The sequence below is a fragment of the Moschus berezovskii genome, chromosome 19 (assembly GCF_049115385.1).
Source record: "Moschus berezovskii isolate FMDL1 chromosome 19, NW_MosBer_1.0, whole genome shotgun sequence".
NCBI lineage: Eukaryota > Metazoa > Chordata > Mammalia > Artiodactyla > Moschidae > Moschus > Moschus berezovskii.
This window is the reverse complement of record NC_142478.1, coordinates 68,734,661-68,754,712: the sequence shown is the minus strand read 5'-3', so window position 1 is coordinate 68,754,712 and position 20,052 is coordinate 68,734,661. Positions and strand designations below refer to the sequence as shown.

Here is a 20,052-nt window from a genome sequence, read left to right as displayed (position 1 = left end):
GTACATGATCCACTTGGAAATTTGACCATACCCTTGCAAGCTGCCGTCTCTATAGAAATCCCACAGGATAACAGAAAAGGCTTTCAGGAAGAAAATCACTGCATCCAAAGAGCAGCCAAGACATGGGCCCATCAGTTGTGGATCGAGTTTTCTGAGCCTTATAATTTAAATCTATGACTGTGTTGTGTTCAAGATAAGAAGAGCTGAGGAAAAATCCAGTTTCTCAGTCACGACTCCAAGGCCATTCATTCCCTCTTGACTGCTGAAAATGAATCTTCTTTGTCTGGGGGAAGGATCACCACGGGGACCAACACCTGTGCCACTAGAAAGTAAATCTTGCCCAGTCCCTGCTCATCACAGGTGTCTGGGATGTCCAACTGGAAAAGGCCTTTCCCTCCAATGTCTCGTCTTGATTGATTTATAGGAACAAAACACTAAAAGAATGTTCCAGCAGCCTTTTTCAGGATACCCTTTATGATGCTGGCATAAGAGCATGTTTCAATGAGAATACAGGTGATATTAAACTTTGGTTCATCCAGATAAACCTATAGGTAAGAAATAGTCTCAAAATTCTGCCAGCACTTTCACCCAAGCAAAGAATGCCCCCAAATACAACCATTAAGTGAATTAGAAACATTTATTTGGAGAGCATTTTACCTTACCTGAAAAAGAGTTGATGTCACTTGTTTCTTGGATAGATGACTTTGTACATGTTCTACGGCTTGCTTTGAGAATGGCTTTAAAAAAACACACACAATGTTTTCTTTTTCTTTTTCCCCCACAAATATAAAACAGAGCAAACCTCTGTGTATTTTACAGTATCACAACATATAATTTAACACAATAGTTACTAAGCAGTAACCTATGGTGATCACATCAACATGCATTCTTTAAAAAAATCTGTTGTATGTTTGCGGGCAAGCCAAACAGATCATTGTTCCTCAGAGCTTCCAGAGTTCTTAGAAACTATGTTAAGAAGGGTGATACACAGGGGGACATCTAACTGAAATATCTATGCCCACAAGAGATCAAGGCTACTTCGACTTAAAAAGGGTGTAAGGAATCATATTATCACCGTATTAATATTAAATGCATCATACCTCAGTTGGCTGATACTGGGGTCCTAAAAATGTAAAATTTCTATTTCATGAGAGAACATGAATGCACAAAGATATACCTAAGAATTAAGTGCCAGGATCACAAAGCTAAACCACAGGGTTGAAAAGACTCTAGGTCGTTAAGGAAAGGCTTGCTGTAACCACTGCAAAGAGGAATTGGTCCTAAAAGAACGAAACTCACACTGACAAAAATTAGAAACCCTGTCCTCCCCCTAAACTTCAAATTATGTCTGAAGTAATGCACAAGAAGAGGAGCTTAAAAAAGCATATCACTCTGCTAAAAACCCTCTAAACCGCTGCCCTACATGAAAGCTACATCTATGGAGGCTTTCTCAGTGAACACGCGGCATTTTCCAAGGTCCAACCATCTCCAGCAAGGCAGTGAGGCACAGAGGCTTGCGGGAAGCTCTAGCTCAGAAGTTCAGTAAGCACTGCAGACAACACAGTAAATACAGAAGCATGAGAGTGTGTCACTGTCGTGACCAGTGCTGTCCAATCAGACTCTCTGCGATGATGGAAATGCTGTGAATCTGGGCTGATGCAGGAGCCGCCAGCCACAAGAGGGTACTGCACATTTCAAATGCGGCTCAGGAGGACGTCAGGAGTTAAAATTTTAGTTCTGTTTGACTGCAATTAATATAAACATACTTCCCTGGTGGCTCAGTGGGAAAGAACTCGCCTGCCAATGCAGGAGATGTGGGTTTGATCCCTGGGTCGGGAAGATCCCTTGGAGAAGGGGATGGCAACCCATTCCAGTATTCTTGCCTGGGAAATCCATAGACAGAGGAGCCTGATGGACCACAGTCCAGGGGTCGCAAAGAGTTGGACACGACTTAAGAGACTAAGCAACAACAAATGTAAACACAATTAAATACTCGCACATGGCTAGTGGCTACTGCATTGGACACAGGAGTCCAGGGCTCTTAGTACACTTCTTTGGAAAACAGTTTTCATGTAGAGAGATTACAGTGTATGTTTTCATTATTAATTATTCCACTCACTCCTGGTTGAAGAATTTCCTAGGAACCTCGTTTATCCTAATGACTAAGATTGTTTCTCTGATTTACAAACCAAAAAAAAAAAAAAAAGATTTCAACCATCATTCAACTATTAGTGAACTATATTAACATAATAATTACAATCAACCTTATTAATTCAAAGAAAGCATTTAAGATATTTATTGATAAATATTTGATTAGCCTAATTGTTAAAGGAGAGCAAAATGAAAAACAATAAAGCTTAGTTTCCTTAGATAGTCGAGAATTGAGCTTAGCCTTTTCTTGCATTGATCTGCATTAGCCATTTAATAAACATCTGCACTGGAAGGATCCACTTTTGGAACCTTATTAAAAGTACATGGAGCAGCAGATACTGGATCAGTATTACCAGGAAACAAATGACAAAACTTGAGAAACATGGGTTCCATCCTGGATGAATACCTTTAAACCTTTCCTCCTATTTTAACTTTTATTCTAAAAACATGGAAGCCTGTCTCAGTTACTCACACTGAATTAATAAAATAAGAGGAGGTACTTACATGTGAGCAAGACAGCAGCTCCTTCATGATGTAAGTATCATAAATTTGTCGACTTCTACAAAGGCGATCTTCCTCATTCTCAAGCTTTTCATATTCTTTTATCTAGACAGTTAAAAGTTATGATTGTTAGGTACTGTCTTCCTAGAAACTTACTTTATTAAAAGATATTACTCGTCTTGGCAGAAACCACTTCCACATGAGATCAAGCAAATTACTTGAATTGGCCAGTGCACAGGAAACAACTACTTCTAATGTTGAAATAATGAAGCTGGAATAATTTAAATTCAACTTGGGACAAACGAATGGATTTTTTCCTATGATGAACCTCGTTACTTAAATTTAGAAACACAATATTAGGAAACAAACACTGCCATGGTTACAATTATTTTATGATATAGCAGCCATGGACCATTCTTTCTTGCCAATTCTCCTTTCCAAAGCACAAATGATTTGAACTTGGCAGTAATCCATTTCTATGAGTTATGATGGGGATCATTTTCACTTGACTACAGTGTTACAAAACTCAGGAGGAAAAAATAATGATGAATTGTCAGGATTCCAGCAAAGATTTTTAAAAGTCAACTAAATCTTTTGGAAAGACATTCATCATAGATAAAATCACTGGTTTTTCACACTGGAACCGTCTTTGCACTCTAAAAGTATTAAGAGAAAGGTTCCTTCAAATACTAACCTGATAGTGTTAAGATAGACTAAATAATAAAATGGGCATAGCAAATAACGCTTTGTGAGGACATGGTCTCTATTACTTTAACCTCACAAATTCTCAGATCAGAGAAGTGTTTTTACTCCTTTACAGAAATACGTTAAATCTAAAAGACAAGAAGAGAATGAAAACAAATGAAATATGGAGTTGGTAGGAAGACTGCAGTGAAGATTTTCAATATAATGACTAATAACTACATAGGACTTATTTCTGAAAAAACAGAAAATTTTCCTACCAAGTAGCCAGTTGTTATACTTTCATAATATCTGAGCGCTTCTTATTTTGCTATGATTAAAGAGTAGGGCTGACCACTCCTAGAGGTGAGAATATAAACTGAATAGAAATAAAAGCTACCTTTTTACCATAGAGTCTCAGCTTGACAGGGCTTCCCTGATAGTTCAGCTGGTAAAGAATCCGCCTGCAATGCAGGAGACCCCGGTTCGATTCCTGGGTTGGGAAGAGCCCCTGGAGAAGGGAAAGGTTACCCACTCCAGTATTCTGGCCTGGAGAATTCCAAGGACTGCATAGTCCATGGGGTCAAAAAGAGTTGGATATGACTGAGTGACTTTCACTCAGTTTGATAAGTTTTGAAATCAAAACCAGTAAATCTTGTGAGAATTTCTGATAATGAAAGGGCATGGTTGGCAGGGAGAAGAGTATGTACAGAGCATGAAGCATATACAGTATGTGTATGAAGGCTAACTGCTTCACACACTGAGAAATTACTGGGATCATCTTCAGTTCAGTTCAGTTGCTCAGTCGTGTCTGAATTGTCCTTAAATATCAATGAGATGGCTGAAATTCACAAGTCTGTAACTGCCTGGGCTTAGAATTCAGTCTTCTTGGGGCAGACACTGAAATCGAACATAAAGGAAGGAGGCCTAGGAGAGGCTGATACTCTATCCAAGAGGAAAACACTTAAAAAAATTTTTTTTAATGTACTGAAATATAGTCGCTTTACAACATCCTGTTAGTTTTAGATGTACAATAGTGACTCAGTTTATATATATATATATACACACACATATACATTCTTTTTACATTCTCTTCCATAATAAATTATTATAACATATTGAGCAGACTTCCCTGTGCCATACAGCATGTCCTTGTTAGTTACCTATTTTACATGTAGTAACGTGTATATTTTAATCCCAAACTCCTAATTGATCCCTCTCCCTTCCCCTTTGGTAACCATAGTTTGTTTTTGATGTCTGTGAGTCTAATTCTGTTTTGAAAATAAGCTCATTTGTACCATTTGCTTTTAGATTCCACATGTAAGTGATATCATATGATATTTGTCTTTCTCGGTCTGGCTTACTTCACTTTAGTATGATCATCTCTCAGGTCCATCCATGTTGCTGCAAATGGCATTATTTTCTTCTTTTTGTGACTGAGTAATATTTCATTGTATATACAGACCACACCTTCTTTATCCATTCATCTGTCGATAGACTGTCTTAGCTATTATAAACAGTGCTGCTGTGAACATCGGGGTATATGGATCTTTTCAAATTATGTTTTTCTCCAGAAGGAAAACGTTTTTTTAATGAAGAAGCAATCCAGCAATGTTGGCATAACCAAAGGACCTGGGCTTAATCATCCTAAGTTAACTGAGGAGAACATGTCTACAAGGTTCAAACACCATCCCAGACGCAAATATGGCAGCTGCAAGGAAACAGAAGCTAGACACCGAAATCTGAAGGAGAGCCAGAAAATAAACAAAGGACTCTGGCTTGGCTGATTTCTTTTGTTGTTTTGTTTGGTTTTAGTAAGGTCCAAAAATTAATGTCAGAATGCTAGGATAAGAGAGGTGGACTCTCAGTGAACCAAAGGCAAATGTTTCTGCCTGAACATACAAATAAACTCTAGGAATACTAATCTGCATGGAATTATTACCCTCAAACACACGTGTAAGGAAACCTCAGGCTATGTTCTGGGGCCTGTGAAGCAAGCTGACACCTGATTCAACAGGAGCTTCCTATGAACTGTGATAGACTGACTATACAGAAGATCCTAGTTTCTACACAAACCATGCCCTGAACCACAGCACTGGCTCTAGTGGGTGCCCTGTGCCTCAGAAACTCTGACTTGAGCAGCAGCAAAGGTTAATTCTTAGTGGGCAAAGCAAGAGCTTAAAGCGTCTGGGGTTGTAATTCAAAATTCACTTTCTATTATCAGTCAGACCACTAATTAAAGAACATGCCGTCAACCACCAATTAGCTCTAGACAGCATGTCCTGACCATAATACACATAGAGAAAACATCACCCCTAATTTTGGTAGGCGGGTTGTCCAGGGAATGGAGCAGGCAGAGGCCCAGGTTCAAGGTGAAAGGTCGCCCCTAGAGCAGAACAGAAGCATCACCACCAGAGATGAACATTCACTGACCATGTGGCCCCCTCCCTTTCTGCTTTGGTGGTTACAAAGCTCACAGCTCAGCATGTAGCCTGAACACGTAGAACCCTAAGAGCAAGCCCCTTGGGCCCTCAGCTGTCCTGGGCCCCCGTCTCTGTGTCTCCCATCTGTCCCACTGCCGTTCCAGCCTAGTAAAGTCACAGCGGCCTCGGCCTTGCCCAGTCAAGGGCCTCTTCCTGTCCTCGGCTTCCCGACACCCCAGCAGCGCTCGGCTCAGTGGTGCACTCCTGGCTCGTCTGAGTTCTGGGATCTCCCCTGACTTCTGGGATCTATACTCCACAGGAGTTTGCCACCCTGCCTCCTCTTCTTCAGTCTCCCTTGGTAATGTTTCCTCTTCTGCTGGACTTCTAAATACTCAAGTGCCTCAGAGCATGGTGCTAAGACACCCCTTCCGCATCCACTATATTCTCCTTGGATAAAGCTACTCAGTCACACAGTTTCAAACACCAGTTCTATTCCAACGACTAAGTCTGGGTTTTCAGGACTCACTTCTCTCTCAGAGCTCCAGAGTCTGGATACTGAGCCACCTATTGGACATTTCCACATCCTCTCTACTCCAGCCAATCATGCCCTTCCCCTAGTCTTCTTAATCACAAAAATGAGTAAAACCATCCTCCTAGCTGCTTATGGAGAAGGAAATGGCAACCCACTCCAGTATTCTTGGAGCCTGGCAGGCTACAGTCCACAGGGTCGCAAGAGTTGGACACGACTTAGTGACTAAACCACCACCACCACCCAGCTGCCTAAGCCAAAAAAGCAACAATCATCATTGATTTTGCTCTTTTGCTCACTCTGTCCCCATCATCCCCTACATTCAATTCGTTAGCCAATCACATTGGTTTGATATTCAAAATATATCACAAAACCAGGCCCTCATACAGGTAATAGTCAACTAATCTCTAACAGAACAGTTCTGGACATCTATAAAACCCAGCTACACTGGGCCACTGAAGTCAGATTAAGTCTGGCCAAAAGTTAGATGATGGGGAAAGAGCATCAAACAGAAGCCAGAAAGAGAGAGAGGGTATTCATGAAGATAAAGAGCCAGAGGAGAGCTCCAAAATTCTGCATATAAAATCTCAGAATCTCTGGTGGACCCCATAATGACGTGTGAGCATGACAGACCCAAATCAGACCAGCACAGGTTAAAAGAATTGAACAAGATTAAATTGCGACCCACTGCATGAGAAGACAGAGCATCAAGTCTGAGTAAGCCAAATTAACTCCTGAGACTATATATATATATATCTTAATACCCTACAGAAAAGCAGTTTTGAGTACCTACAATACCAATGTGCAAGATACAGTCTGAAACTATTCTACGTTTGAAGAAACAGAGAAACGTGGGTCATACCCAAGAGAACAGATCATCAGTGAGGACCTATCCAAGGTGATTCAGAGACTGGAATTACCAGAAAAGGATTTTAAAGCAGCCGTTATAACTACAGTAAAAGATGCACAGAAAATATGCATCTAATGAACAACTAATTAGGAAATAGCAGCAGACAGATGATAACTATGAAATAAGCCGCGCTGGAAATCCTATCTGAAAAAACTCAATGGATGGACATAACAACGGACGAGAGACACCGAAAGGGTCAGTGAGTCTGAAGACAGCTCCGTAGAAATGATCTAATCTGAAGATAGAAAAAAATATTTGGGGAAAAATTGAATACGGTTATCAGTGATATCTAGGATAATGTCCAAAGATCAAGCGTACATATGACTGGAACTCTAGAGAGAGGAAAAGAAGAGACTAAGGTAGAAATAACGTTACCCAACATGGTGAAAATATAAATTGACAGATTCAAAAAGCTAAATGAATGCCACAGAGGATAAACAACAACATCTGAAATTACTCCACTAAAATGCACCTCCTCAGAGTCACTCTTCAACCCAGCAATTTAAGGCGGCCACCAAATCACAATACATCACATTACGCTTTGAGTCTGTTTCGAGTCATTATTTTCTAATATCTTTCCTATTTACTTATCACTTGTTTAATGTCTGTTTCAACAAAAATAAGAGCTCAAAGAGAGCACACACTTTGCCTGTCTCGCTCATCCGAACAATACTGCTGAGCATTAGTGTTTGACAAATCCTGGTTGAATGAGTAAAGAAACTTCTCTAACTTCACCTCTGATGTTCTGCTTCCTATTTTCCATGATTTACGATTAAATCTGGGGGTAATATGAATGTTGCTGTCAGCTTCCTCTAAGCCTAGGAAGCAGGTTGGCTGCATGCCAGGTGCTGCTCTTGTGCTGCACACACGCGTGACAACCCTAAGGCACAGACACAGCTATCACCCTGATTTTCAGCTGAGGAAACCCAGGGAGGGCAAAGCAAGACTGACTGCCCAGCTTCAAGCAGGGATCAGGACCACAAACTAGAAATTACAGAATCCACTAGGATGATGAAAGCAGGGAGTCAGACTTACTGATAACCTCAGTCTTAGAGGCTGTACTGACTTAAGAGAACTGCATTTGAAGCCCCAAGGTGGATGACGCTGTGAAGAACACAGAGCAAGTTGGTCAGGAGCCCTGAACCATTTTCCTCCGAAGAGATGATCTGACAGGCCAGATCCATCACACCAGCCTGGGACAGAGGCGCTGGGGAGCAAGCCAAGAAGAGAAGGCCCAGTGTTTAGCATTCAGATGGAAACATATCAGCAAAAGTCACCACCACACTGGTGAGAAGTGCTTAAGAAACAACCCAATAGACTGCCCATCTGTTTCATCTGCTGAAGGACATGGCTCTGTATTTAACAAAGCAGCTGAGTACATGCTGAAACTGAAGAGGTGAAGCTTTTAAGAACACAGGAAAGAAAAAAATTTTTTGACAGATCAAGCTGTGATTCTCATACAGATAAAATGCCTGATTCAGATTGAAATAAAAAAGTTATTTTGTACTGAGTGAAACCCTTTCAGATTTAGCTTACTTTCTTTTTTCACGTGATGCCAAATGTACATCATCATTTCATCATCCTTCCTGGAAATACATTAATACAATAAAAAAATGTAGAAAAATATCAAGTTTTCATGTATATCAATAAACCAGGGGGAAAAGGAATAATCCTTCCAATTTTCAAATGTACAAAGATTACTAACATCACCCCTAATTATGCCATGCTTTCTCTGGACCATTTCAAGTGCTTTAGGGTAAAGATACATCATGCTAATAATACTAGCATATGTCATCTCTAAAATATATTTTAATGAATATATTTCCTAACTTCAATTTTAATTTCCTCTGTGACTCATAAATTATTTAGAAGCTATTTGTCTCCAGACAGCTAAGGATTTCTTAACACTGTTGTGAAATTAGCGCTTAAGTCCACTGTGATCAGAAAACATACTCTGAACAATTTCAGTCTTGAAATTTGCAGAAACTTGCTTTAGGGTCTAGCATATGTTCTATTTTGGTAAATGTTCCATACGTACTTTTAAGAACACAAACTGCTTTTGCTGAAAGCAGCATTCTGGATGTCAGTTAAGTCCATTGTATTCATCACTTTATTAAGATCATCTATATCCTTAGGTAAGGTACAGCAGCTGCACTTTGCTGGAGCAGCTGTGAAGAGATACTCCACGACCAAGGTAAGTGAAACCCAAATAAGAGGGTAGGTATTGGGAGGGGGCATTAGAGGGGAGACACACTGAAATCATAATCACAAAAAACTAGTTGATCTGATCATATGGACCACAGTCCTGTCTAACTCAATGAAGCTAAGCCATGCCGTGTGGGGCCACCCAAGACGGACGGGTCATGGTGGAGAGGTCTGACAGAATGTGGTCCACTGGAGAAGGGAATGGCAAACCACTTCAGTATACTTGCCTTGAGAACCCCATGAACAGTATCAAAAGGCAAAATGATAGGATACTGAATGAGGAATTCCCCAGGTCGGTAGGTGCCCAGTATGCTACTGGAGATCAGTGGAGAAGTAACTCTAGAAGGAATAAAGGGATGGAGCCAAAGCGAAACAAATACCCAGTTGTGGATGTGACTGATGATAGAAGCAAGGTCCGATGCTGTAAAGAGCAATATTGCATAGGAACCTGGAATGTTAGGTCCATGAATCAAGGCAAATTGGAAGTGGTCAAACAGGAGATGGCAAGAGTGAACGTCGACATTCTAGGAATCAGTGAACTAAAATGGACTGGAATGGGTGAATTTAACTCAGAGGACCATTATATCTACTACTGTGGGCAGGAATCCCTTAGAAGAAATGGAGTAGCCATCATGGTCAACAAAAGAGTCCAAAATGCAGTACTTAGATGCAATCTTAAAAATGACAGACTGATTTCTGTTCGTTTTCAAGGCAAACCATTCAATATTACAGTAATCCAAGTCTATGCCCCAACCATTAATGCTGAAGAAGCCGAAGTTGAATGGTTCTATGAAGACCTACAAGACCTTTTAGAACTAACACCCAAAAAAGATGTCCTTTTCATTATAGGGGACTGGAATGCAAAAGTAGGAAGTCAAGAAACACCTGGAGTAACAGGCAGATTTGGCCTTGGAGCACGAAATGAAGCAGGGCAAAGGCTAATAGAGTTTTGCCAAGAGAACGCACTGGTCATAGCAAACACCCTCTTCCAACAACACAAGAGAAGACTCTACACATGGACATCACCAGATGGTCAATACCGAAATCAGAATGATTAAAATTCTTTGCAGCCAAAGATGGAGAAGCTCTATACAGTTAGCAAAAACAAGACCAGGAGCTGACTGTGGCTCAGATCATGAACTCCTTATTGCCAAGTTCAGACTTAAATTGAAGAAAGTAGGGAAAACCACTAGACCATTCAGATATGATCTAAATCAAATCCCTTATGATTATACAGTGGAAGTGAGAAATAGATTTAAGGGACTAGATCTGATAGATAGAGTGCCTGATGAACTCTGGACAGAGGTTCATGACATTGTACAGGAGACAGGGACCAAGACCATCCCCATGGAAAAGAAATGCAAAAAAGCAAAATGGCTGTCTGAGGAGGCCTTACAAATAGCTGTGAAAAGAAGAGAAGCGAAAAGCAAAGGAGGAAAGGAAAGATATAAGCATCTGAATGCAGAATTCCAAAGAATAGCAAGGAGAGATAAGAAAGCCTTCCTCAGCGATCAATGCAAAGAAATAGAGGAAAACAACAGAATAGGAAAAACAAGAGATCTTTTCAAGAAAATTAGAGATATCAAGGGAACATTTCATGTAAAGATGGGCTCGATTAAGGACAGAAATGGTATGGACCTAACAGAAGCAGAAGATATTAAGAAGAGGTGGCAAGAATACACAGAAGAACTGTACAAAAAAGATCTTCACGACGAAGATAATCACGATGGCGTGATCACTCACCTGGAACCAGACATCTTGGAATGTGAAGTCAAGTGGGCCTTAAAGAGCATCACGACGAACAAAGCTAGTGGAGGTGATGGAATTCCAATTGAGCTATTTCAAATCCTGAAAGATGATGCTGTGAAAGTGCTGCACTCAATATGCCAGCAAATGTGGAAAACTCAGCAAAGGGCACAGGACTGGAAAAAGTCAGGCTTCATTCCAATCCCAAAGAAAGGCAATGCCAAAGAATGCTCAAACTACCGCACAATTGCACTCATCTCACATGCTAGTAAAGTCATGCTCAAAATTCTCCAAGCTAGGCTTCAGCATATGTGAATCGTGAACTTCCAGATGTTCAAGCAGGTTTTAGAAAAGGCAGAGGCACCAGAGATCAAATTGCCAACATCCGCTGGATTATGGAGAAAGCAAGAGAGTTCCAGAAAAACATCTATTTCTGCTTTATTGACTATGCCAAGGCCTTTGACTGTGTGGATCACAATAAACTGCAGAACATTCTGAAAGAGATGGGAATACCAGACCACCTGACCTGCCTCTTGAGAAACCTGTTTGCAGGTCAGGAAGCAACAGTTAGAACTGGACATGGAACAACAGACTGGTTCCAAATAGGAAAAGGAGCACGTCAAGGTTGTATCTTGTTACCCTGTTTATTTAACTTATATGCAGAGTACATCATGAGGAACGCTGGGCTGGAAGAAGCACAAGCTGGAATCAAGATTGCTGGGAGAAATATCAATAACCTCAGATATGCAGATGACACCACCCTTATGGCAGAAAGTGAAGAGGAACTCAAAGGCCTCTTAATGAAAGTGAAAGAGGAGAGTAAAAAGGTTGGCTTGAAGCTCAACATTCAGAAAACGAAGATCATGGCATCTGTTCCCATCACTTCTTGGGAAATAGATGGGGAAACAGTGGAAACCATTTCAGACTTTATTTTTTTGGGCTCCAAAATCACTGCGGATGCTGATTGCAGCCATGAAATTAAAAGACTCTTACTCCTTGGAAGGAAAGTTATGACCAGCCTAGATAGCATATTAAAAAACAGAGACATTACTTTGCCAACAAAGGTCTGTCTAGTCAAGGCTATGGTTTTTCCCGTGGTCAGGTATGGATGTGAGAGTTGGACTGTGAAGGAAGCTGATCACCAAAGAATTGATGCTTTTGAACTGTGGTGCTGGAGAAGACTCTTGAGAGTCATTTGGACTGCCAGGAGATCCAACCAGTCCATTCTAGAGGAGATCAATCCTGGGTGTTCATTGGAAGGACTTATGCTAAAGCTGAAACTGCAATACTTTGGCCACCTCATGCGACGAGTTGACTCACTGGAAAAGACTCTGATGCTGGGAGCGATTAGGGGTAGGAGGAGACGGGGACGACGGAGAATGAGGTGGCTGGATGAACTCTGTGGACATGAGTTTGAGTGAACTCCGGGAGTTGGTGATGGACAGGGAGGCCTGGCGTGCTGTGGTTCATGGGGTCGCTAAGAGTCGGACACGACTGAGCAACTGAACTGAACTGACTGAACTGGTATCCTTACTTATTTCTTCCTATTTGTTTCTACAAGCTCTTGAAGTATCTCTATATCCCAGGAGGATTGTAGAATTATTTTGTTTTTACCTCCCTGCCAATTTTTGCTTGATGTATTTTAAAGTTATGCTATTTTTAACATACAGATTTAAGACGAAGATACTGACTCCTCTATCATGATGAAATCATCTCTATCTCAAGTAGCATTGCTGTGTACTTTGTCTGATAGTATGCCAGCTTTGCTTCAGTGAGTATATATATTACAAATCCTCTTCCACCCTTCTGTTTAAAGTATGTCACTTCCTTAAACACTGAATCACTATAATGTACACCTGTAACTTACATAATATTGTATAGCAATTGTATTTTAATTCAAAAGTAAAGTAAAATACTTTAAATAAAGCATGCCACTTACAAGTGTACGTAACGTGGTTTTGGTTATATATCCAGTCTGACAAACTTAGTCTTTTACTGGGAGTATTTAGTCCATTTATATTAAATATAATCAATTATATAAATGGGTTTTTAGTTACGACACTTCTTTGTTTTCAATTTGACCTCCTACTTTATGTCGACCTTCTATTCTCTTTTTTTGGATTAATACGATGTTGTTTTATTTCATATTCCCTCTGTTTCAACCTCCTAGATACACACATTTTATTCTCTTAAATGTTACCTTAAGAGGTTACAATATGCATTCTTTACAAGTCAATGCAAATTATTACTTTTACTGACCCCAATAATCCTAGAATCTTAAAATACTTTATTAACCCTTCTCCTGCCTTTTGTGATACTCTCATATATTTTAGTTTTATACACACTTTAAACCCTAAGAACATATAATAGTTTTATATGGTCAACATGTGTATATTTCACATGCATATTTACCCTTTATAATGTCTTTCATTCCTTCTTGCATTTCCATCTAGGATAATTTCCCCTCTGCTTGAAGTAGCTCCCTTTAATACTATTGATGCTTTTGAACTGTGGCGCTGGAGAAGACTCTTGAGAGTCCCTTGGATTGCAAGGAGATCCAAACAGTCCATTCTAAAGGAGATCAATCCTGGGTGTTCATTGGAAAGACTGATGCTAAAGCTGAAACTGCAATACTTTGGCCACCTCATGCGACGAGTTGGAAAAAGAGTCTGATGCTGGGAAGGACTGGGGGTGGGAGGAGAAGGGGACGACAGAGAATGAGATGGCTGGATGACATCACCGACTCGATGGACATGAGTTTGAGTGAACTCCGGGAGTTGGTGATGGACAGGGAGGCCTGGCGTGCTGTGATTCATGGGGTCGCAAAGAGTCAGACACGACTGAGTGACTGAACTGAACTGAACTGAATGCAGTTCCACTACTGACAAATTCTCTTGGTTTTTGTCTGAAACCATTTTTATTTCATCTTCAGTTTTTAAGGAAGTTTTGGCTGGGAAAATAATTTTAGGTTGGCAGCTTGTCTCTCTCATTACTTTAAAGATGGCCATTTTATTGTCTTTCTTTTTTCTTAATCGTTTGTTTTAAGATATCATAGTTGTGTTGGTCATATTACTTCCCCTTTAAAAACGAGGTGTCTTTTTCTAACCTCTGGCTGCTTTTAAAATTTTCTGTCATGGGATTTCAGAGTCTTATATTGATGAGCAAAGATATGTTTCCTTTGTAGTCATCCTGCTTGGGGTTTTCTATGTATTTTGAATCTTTAAGCTGCTGTCTTTCACCATTTTGTAACAGCATTATATCCTCAAATATTGCTTCTGCCCCATTCAGCCTCTTCTCTTTCTGGGACTCCACCTCTACAGAGACCTTTTTAAGTACATCTCACTTGTCTTTAATGCTCTTATTTCTTTCTCATAGTTCTTTCTTTTTTCTGCATTTCAGTTTGAGATTATCTACTGAACTGCCTCCCATTCATTAATCCTGTCTCTCATTGTGACAATCTGCTATTGGTTCTAGCCACTGGGTTCTAATTTAAATACTGTATTTTCTAGAATATCTACTTGGTTTTTCCACAATAAATTCAAACTATGCCGAAACTCTCTATCCCTCCATCTAATTATTCTGTCCAACTTTTCCTCTGTTGTCTTAAACATATTATTTACGGTTATTTTTAGGTACTTGTAGGCTAACTCCAATATCTGACTCATCTGTGGGTCTGCTTCTGTTGCCTTGTTTATAAATCATATGATCTTGCTTCTATTGTGTCATATCATTTTTTACTGTATGGTGAATGCTGGAGTCTTTAAGTATTGTTATTTTCTACCTAGAAAAGAGACAGAGGGCTCCCCTTGCTCTCTGCTACACAGGCACGGAGGGAGTTCACTGCCCAACAGTGAGCTGAGCTGAGCTGGTCTGGGCTGCCATTTGTGTAGGACTCAGAGAGTCAATTCCTAGGCAGGTTGATAAGAAGTCCTTGGGTCCCCAAGGAAGTGAAAAGGGTCTGGGGTTCTCAAGGAGGAGGAAAGGACAACCATCTCTTCTTTTTCTCTACATTCCTTAGTCTTAGTCACATAAAACGTTTTCTTCTTTAAGCCCTAAGCTGATGATTACACAACGAACAACTCAGTTTAAACTCTATACTAAGGATTATATAAAAATCCTGCTTGAGGACAGTTTCTCCTTCTTGAAAACATTTTGACCAAATCCTGTTATCTTAAAATGTATATTATGGGAGTGGGTCTAGTAAGATCTTTACAACCTTGAGACCTTCTTTTGATTTATTGTAATAACAGAGGATGAGATGGTTGGATGGCATCACCAACTCAATGGACATGAGTTTGGGTAAACTCCGGCAGTTGGTAATGGACAGGGAGGCCTGGTGTGCTGCAGTTCGTGGGGTCGCAGAGTCGGACACGACTGAGAGACTGAACTGAACAACCACTTAAACAGTACATAACTCCCTTGCTTGGATCAGCAAGGGGGGCACTCTCTGTCCCCCTTCTGATGTCTGTGTCAGAAGATTTCTCTGTTCCTTTTAATAAAACTCTGCTACACAAAAGCTCTTGAGTGATCAAGCCTGGTCCCTGGTCCCAAAGCTAAATCTTCTTTGGAGATCATGAATCCAACATGTTCACCTTAAGCTATCAGTCTGGCTCTGGTTCACCCCTATTTCTAAGGCCTGGCTCTCCCTGGAGTTCAATGAGATCTCTGTCTGCTCCACGTTGAACTTGGTTCTGCCCTTAAGAAGTCTTCAGGATGGCTCTTGGACCCCTGTCCCATTCAAGCTTCAAAACTTGGCATACGTCTTGAGAAAGGGACTCATCATGTTTTAGGGGCCCCTCCAGTCTCATCTGTTCTTTACTCCAGACCCAGAAGCCTCTTCTGGTTTTTCTGTCTCCCAGAAACAGCCTCCTGCCAGGGGCCAAATGTGGATTCGCATCTGTCTACCACACCTATGACCAACCAATGTCCCAGGTGATAAGTGGTTCTAGATCTTCAGTGGGGTTTTCATCTCCTGCCAGTTCTGTTTTCAGATTCGTGCCACAGCAGGTGTACATTTAAATATCATGTAATCCTGCAAGGCTGAGAGGTTTCAATGTGTCTTTCAGAAGCTCCTGGCTCATCTCTTCAGCCCCTCCCAATGTTTTGCTGGGAAAACAGGCTGTGGGCTTGAGGCCTCCCTCTACGACCAGATCTCTGATCTGTCACTCCAGTAATGTATGACCATAAAACTTTGCAAGTTATTCTTTTACCCAATAGCAGCCCTCTACCTCAGCTTCTGTCTCCAGAATCTGCAAGCTTCTGCAGAAAATAAAATGGGTGAGAATGCTCCGTCTTCTTCCTCTGGAATTGTAGTCCAACTATTCCTCACTGACTACAGAACACTACAGAGTTTTAAAGATTTGTTTTTTATAGTTGGTGCCAGCATCTCTAATAAACTATATATTATATCTTGTACTACTAATTACTTTCAATGAATTTCTAAATATTTGTAATATCTAGGAATCTTAATATTTTCCAAAGAACAGTTTAAATATGCTTTTAAAATAAAAGCACTGAGAAAACAGTCACTTCTTACCTCTTCATAAAACTTCACCTGAGGTACAGCTTCATTAATTTCATTCAAACAAAAATCTTTAAATAGCAAGAAACCTAAAGAAAGAGAATAAAAAATTTCAGGGTGGGCAATGGATGGAAACTTTATCCTACAGGGTGTTTTCAAATTCATTTGTTTCAACCTCTTCCTCTCCTACATTAAAAGATAAATTTTAAAAGGTTTTAAGAGGCTACTTAATGCCTGATGCCTACAAGAACACAATCCAGGCTAAATAAGAGTATCATACCTCTGGCTCTCGCACTGGGGTTCGTTCTCTCTTGGCAACCCCCCTCCCACTTTTAAAAGATGCACAGTTACCAGTGCCGGTGGCCACCACCACGCAGCGCCACCGGTCACTGCTGAGAACATAAGGAGCAACAAAGAAAGCAGAGACGCGGGCGGCACAGAGCTGCTGCCAGGAGGCACCACGGAGCTCACAGATCACACGCTCGCTTCTGAAGCAGAGCTCAACTCCCTGAAGAAGAAAACAAAGCCACTGGACCGCCCTAATCTTCCTAGCCTTTTCTCTCACCACATATTAGCTCAAGTCCCTCCAAGTCCCCACCAAACACCTTCAGCCTGAGTGGATCTTCCATTTCCAGATCATGCTTTTCCCCTTCACAACCCCACACCTCATCTTCAAGCCATCAAGACCTGCTGCCCAGGATACCACTCCCACTGCACAGTGCCCGCTATCCAGTGGAAGGCAAATAAATATTTGTTGAATGAATGTTTGCTTGCACAGCCCTTCCAACAAGTCAAAGCACTTAGCACACCCTGGTTAATTATCTGACCTACAAGCTGCCATCCTGTACCAAACCCAGCTCAATGCCTCACACCTAGTCAAGTCTCAGCGAATGATAGAGGCTGGATAGGACACGTTGACTGAGGGCAGAAATATGGGAAGATTACAAAAAGTCAAAAACAATGAGAAGGTCCAAACAATTAAAGGATCGCTAGGAGAAACAGACGGAGAAGGCAATGACAACCCACTCCAGTCTTCTTGCCTGGAGAATCCCAGGGGCAGGGTAGCCTGGTGGGCTGCTGTCTATGGGGTCGCACAGAGTCGGACACGACTGAAGCGACTTAGCAGCAGCAGCAGGAGAAACAGAAGGCACGGGGGGCAGTGGGGCGGGGCGGGAGGGATGAAGAAACACTCACAAAAAGTTGAAATGTTGGGTGAGGGTTGGGCCAGAACTCCCCAGGTAGGAGAGAGCTGGAAGGAAGCAGCTTTGACATGATGTTCATTCAAGCTAACGTAAGAGTAATAGACTTGAGCTTGTCTGTCACTGCCCCATAAATCCCCCTCCATGGTTCCAGGAACATGACCTTTGGAAATGGTAAATGTTTGTTCACTGGAACTAGAAGACAAGTATCTGAACTACTGGGTTAAATAGGCAAGGCCAGAGTAACAAGGGCTGGGTGCAGACTGCCAGCAGGAGCATGGCCATACTCCTTGGCCATTTTGTCAACCGCAGTGGGGCTGACGGGGCTAATGTATGAAGGAAGTGGGGAGTTCAAGAGGCAGCCAAATAGGAAGAACTGAAGATGTCATTCTCTACTGATTCTCCTGTTAATACATTTATTTTAAAGATATTAGAGTAAGGTAAAGAAAGAGTAAGGTCGCCTTTTGGTTCTCATTCCTCTCAGAGTAATTTTACATTTCCCTCGTCATGTCATCTTTGACTCCTGAGTCATTCAGAATGACTGCACCTTCAGAAATGTGCAATTTTCAGATATTTGGATTTTTTCAGGTATTTTGGGGGATATCGATTTCTGTTTAATTCTGTTGTGGTCAGGGAACACATTCGGTAGGATTTCAACACTGTAAAATTTATTGAAATTTGGTTTTGGACCAAAACTGGACCGAATTTGGTCCTTCTAGGTGAATGTTTCAAGGGTACTTGGGGAAAAAAAGACAGTATATAAGGTGAAGTGTTTCATTAAACAGAGTAAACAGGCAGTTAAGTCGGCTGACAGGGTCGTCTGGGTCCTCTAAGCTGTTGCTGACCGTCGGTCTCGCTCTCCCCAGTATCCATGAGGGCTGCTGAAACGCCCATTTGTAAACTGGAGAGGAGAGGACAGAAAGGAGGAAGGGGATGGAGAGAGGCGCCGAATGAACAAACAGCCAAGTCAGTGTGCTGTCGCCGCCTTTAACGCAGCTTCCATCGTCAGCGTGCACGATGAGCCAAAGAACTGTTTGTGAATTCTGACTGATTGATTGATTTTTGGCTGCACTGGGTCTTTGGTGCTGCACAGACGTTTCTCTAGTTGCGGCGAACAGGGGTAGTCTCCAGTTGTGGTGCGAGGGCTTCTCATTGCCATGGTTTCTTTTTTGCAGAGCACAGACTCTAGGGCACACGGGCTTAGTTGCTCTGTGCCACGTGGGATCTTCCTGGACCAGGGATCGAACCTTGTCCTCTGTAGTGGCTGGCAGATTCTTTACCACTGAGACACCAGGGAAGCTGCAAAGACTTATTTTAACATTGTATGTAGGGGACAGTATTTCCCTCCTGTCTGTATGTAAACTTAAGTGCTACTTTCTATTACAGCAGCTGAAAATGGAGCAGCCGGAAGAAAGATATTTTGATATTTTGCCTTTAGGATAAATCCTAGATCACTGTGTTCCAGGCTAAAAGCAATTTACCTTCATTAGGCTTAAATTACATTTTAAAAAAAGAGAAACGTTACTGATTAGAACAAAAGCTAAAAGAAAAAATTAAGAAAATAATTTGCCTAGCTAGTTCGCTTCTTCAGTGTGATTTCTCCAGATTTCGAAGAATAAAATCTGTGACCCAACACCTGCTTACTAGATAACTGTGCAATGTGTTTACCCTTGTTTCTATGTTTGAACCACTGCAAACTGTCTGGATTCTGATTAACTTCCGAGTGTATGTGACATCCAGGAAAGGCAAACTATCCCAATGTCCCACCAAAATATTTTGCAAAAATCAGGAGAAAGAATTGTACTATCTTTTATAAAACATCAATTAAAAATTTGCCATATTAAAATATAAGTGGTTTCTATGGGAAATTAAAATTTAGCCTCCTAAAAATTTTTTAAATAAGGAAAGAAAAACATGAAAAAGTTTTCTAAGAAATAATACTTGGGGCTTCCCTGGTAGCTCAGTGGTAACAAATCCACACGCCAGTGCAGGAGGCATGGCTTCCATCCCTGGTCTGGGAAGACTCCACATGCCATGGAACATGGCACAACTACTGAACCTGTGCTCTAGAGCCTGGGGCTGCAACTATGAAGCCCATGTGCCCTAGAACCCATGCTTCGCAACAAGGAAAAGCCACTGCAATGAGAAGCCCATGCACCACAGCTAGAGGGTAGCCCCCACTGGCC

General features: G+C 41.2%; 1 protein-coding gene across 5 annotated transcripts in view; it reads right to left on the bottom strand.

Moving 5' to 3' along the window:
* The window catches only part of GRK3 (G protein-coupled receptor kinase 3), a 125,632-nt gene that overhangs the window by 55,278 nt on the left and 50,302 nt on the right, over positions 1 to 20,052 (bottom strand). For 4 of the 5 annotated variants that reach the window (XR_016035364.1, XR_016035363.1, XM_088828283.1 and 1 more), the window contains exons 3-5: positions 16,683 to 16,756; positions 2,656 to 2,757; positions 663 to 737 (exon numbers count right to left, since the gene is read on the bottom strand). Coding sequence is in view for 3 of the 5 variants with exons in the window: in XM_088828283.1 (XP_088684409.1) it covers positions 663 to 737; positions 2,656 to 2,757; positions 16,683 to 16,756 (251 nt within the window). In the remaining 2 variants the exon portion in view is untranslated. The remainder of the gene's footprint in view (positions 1 to 662; positions 738 to 2,655; positions 2,758 to 16,682; positions 16,757 to 20,052) is intronic. The other variant, XM_055404691.2, reaches the window with a different exon arrangement.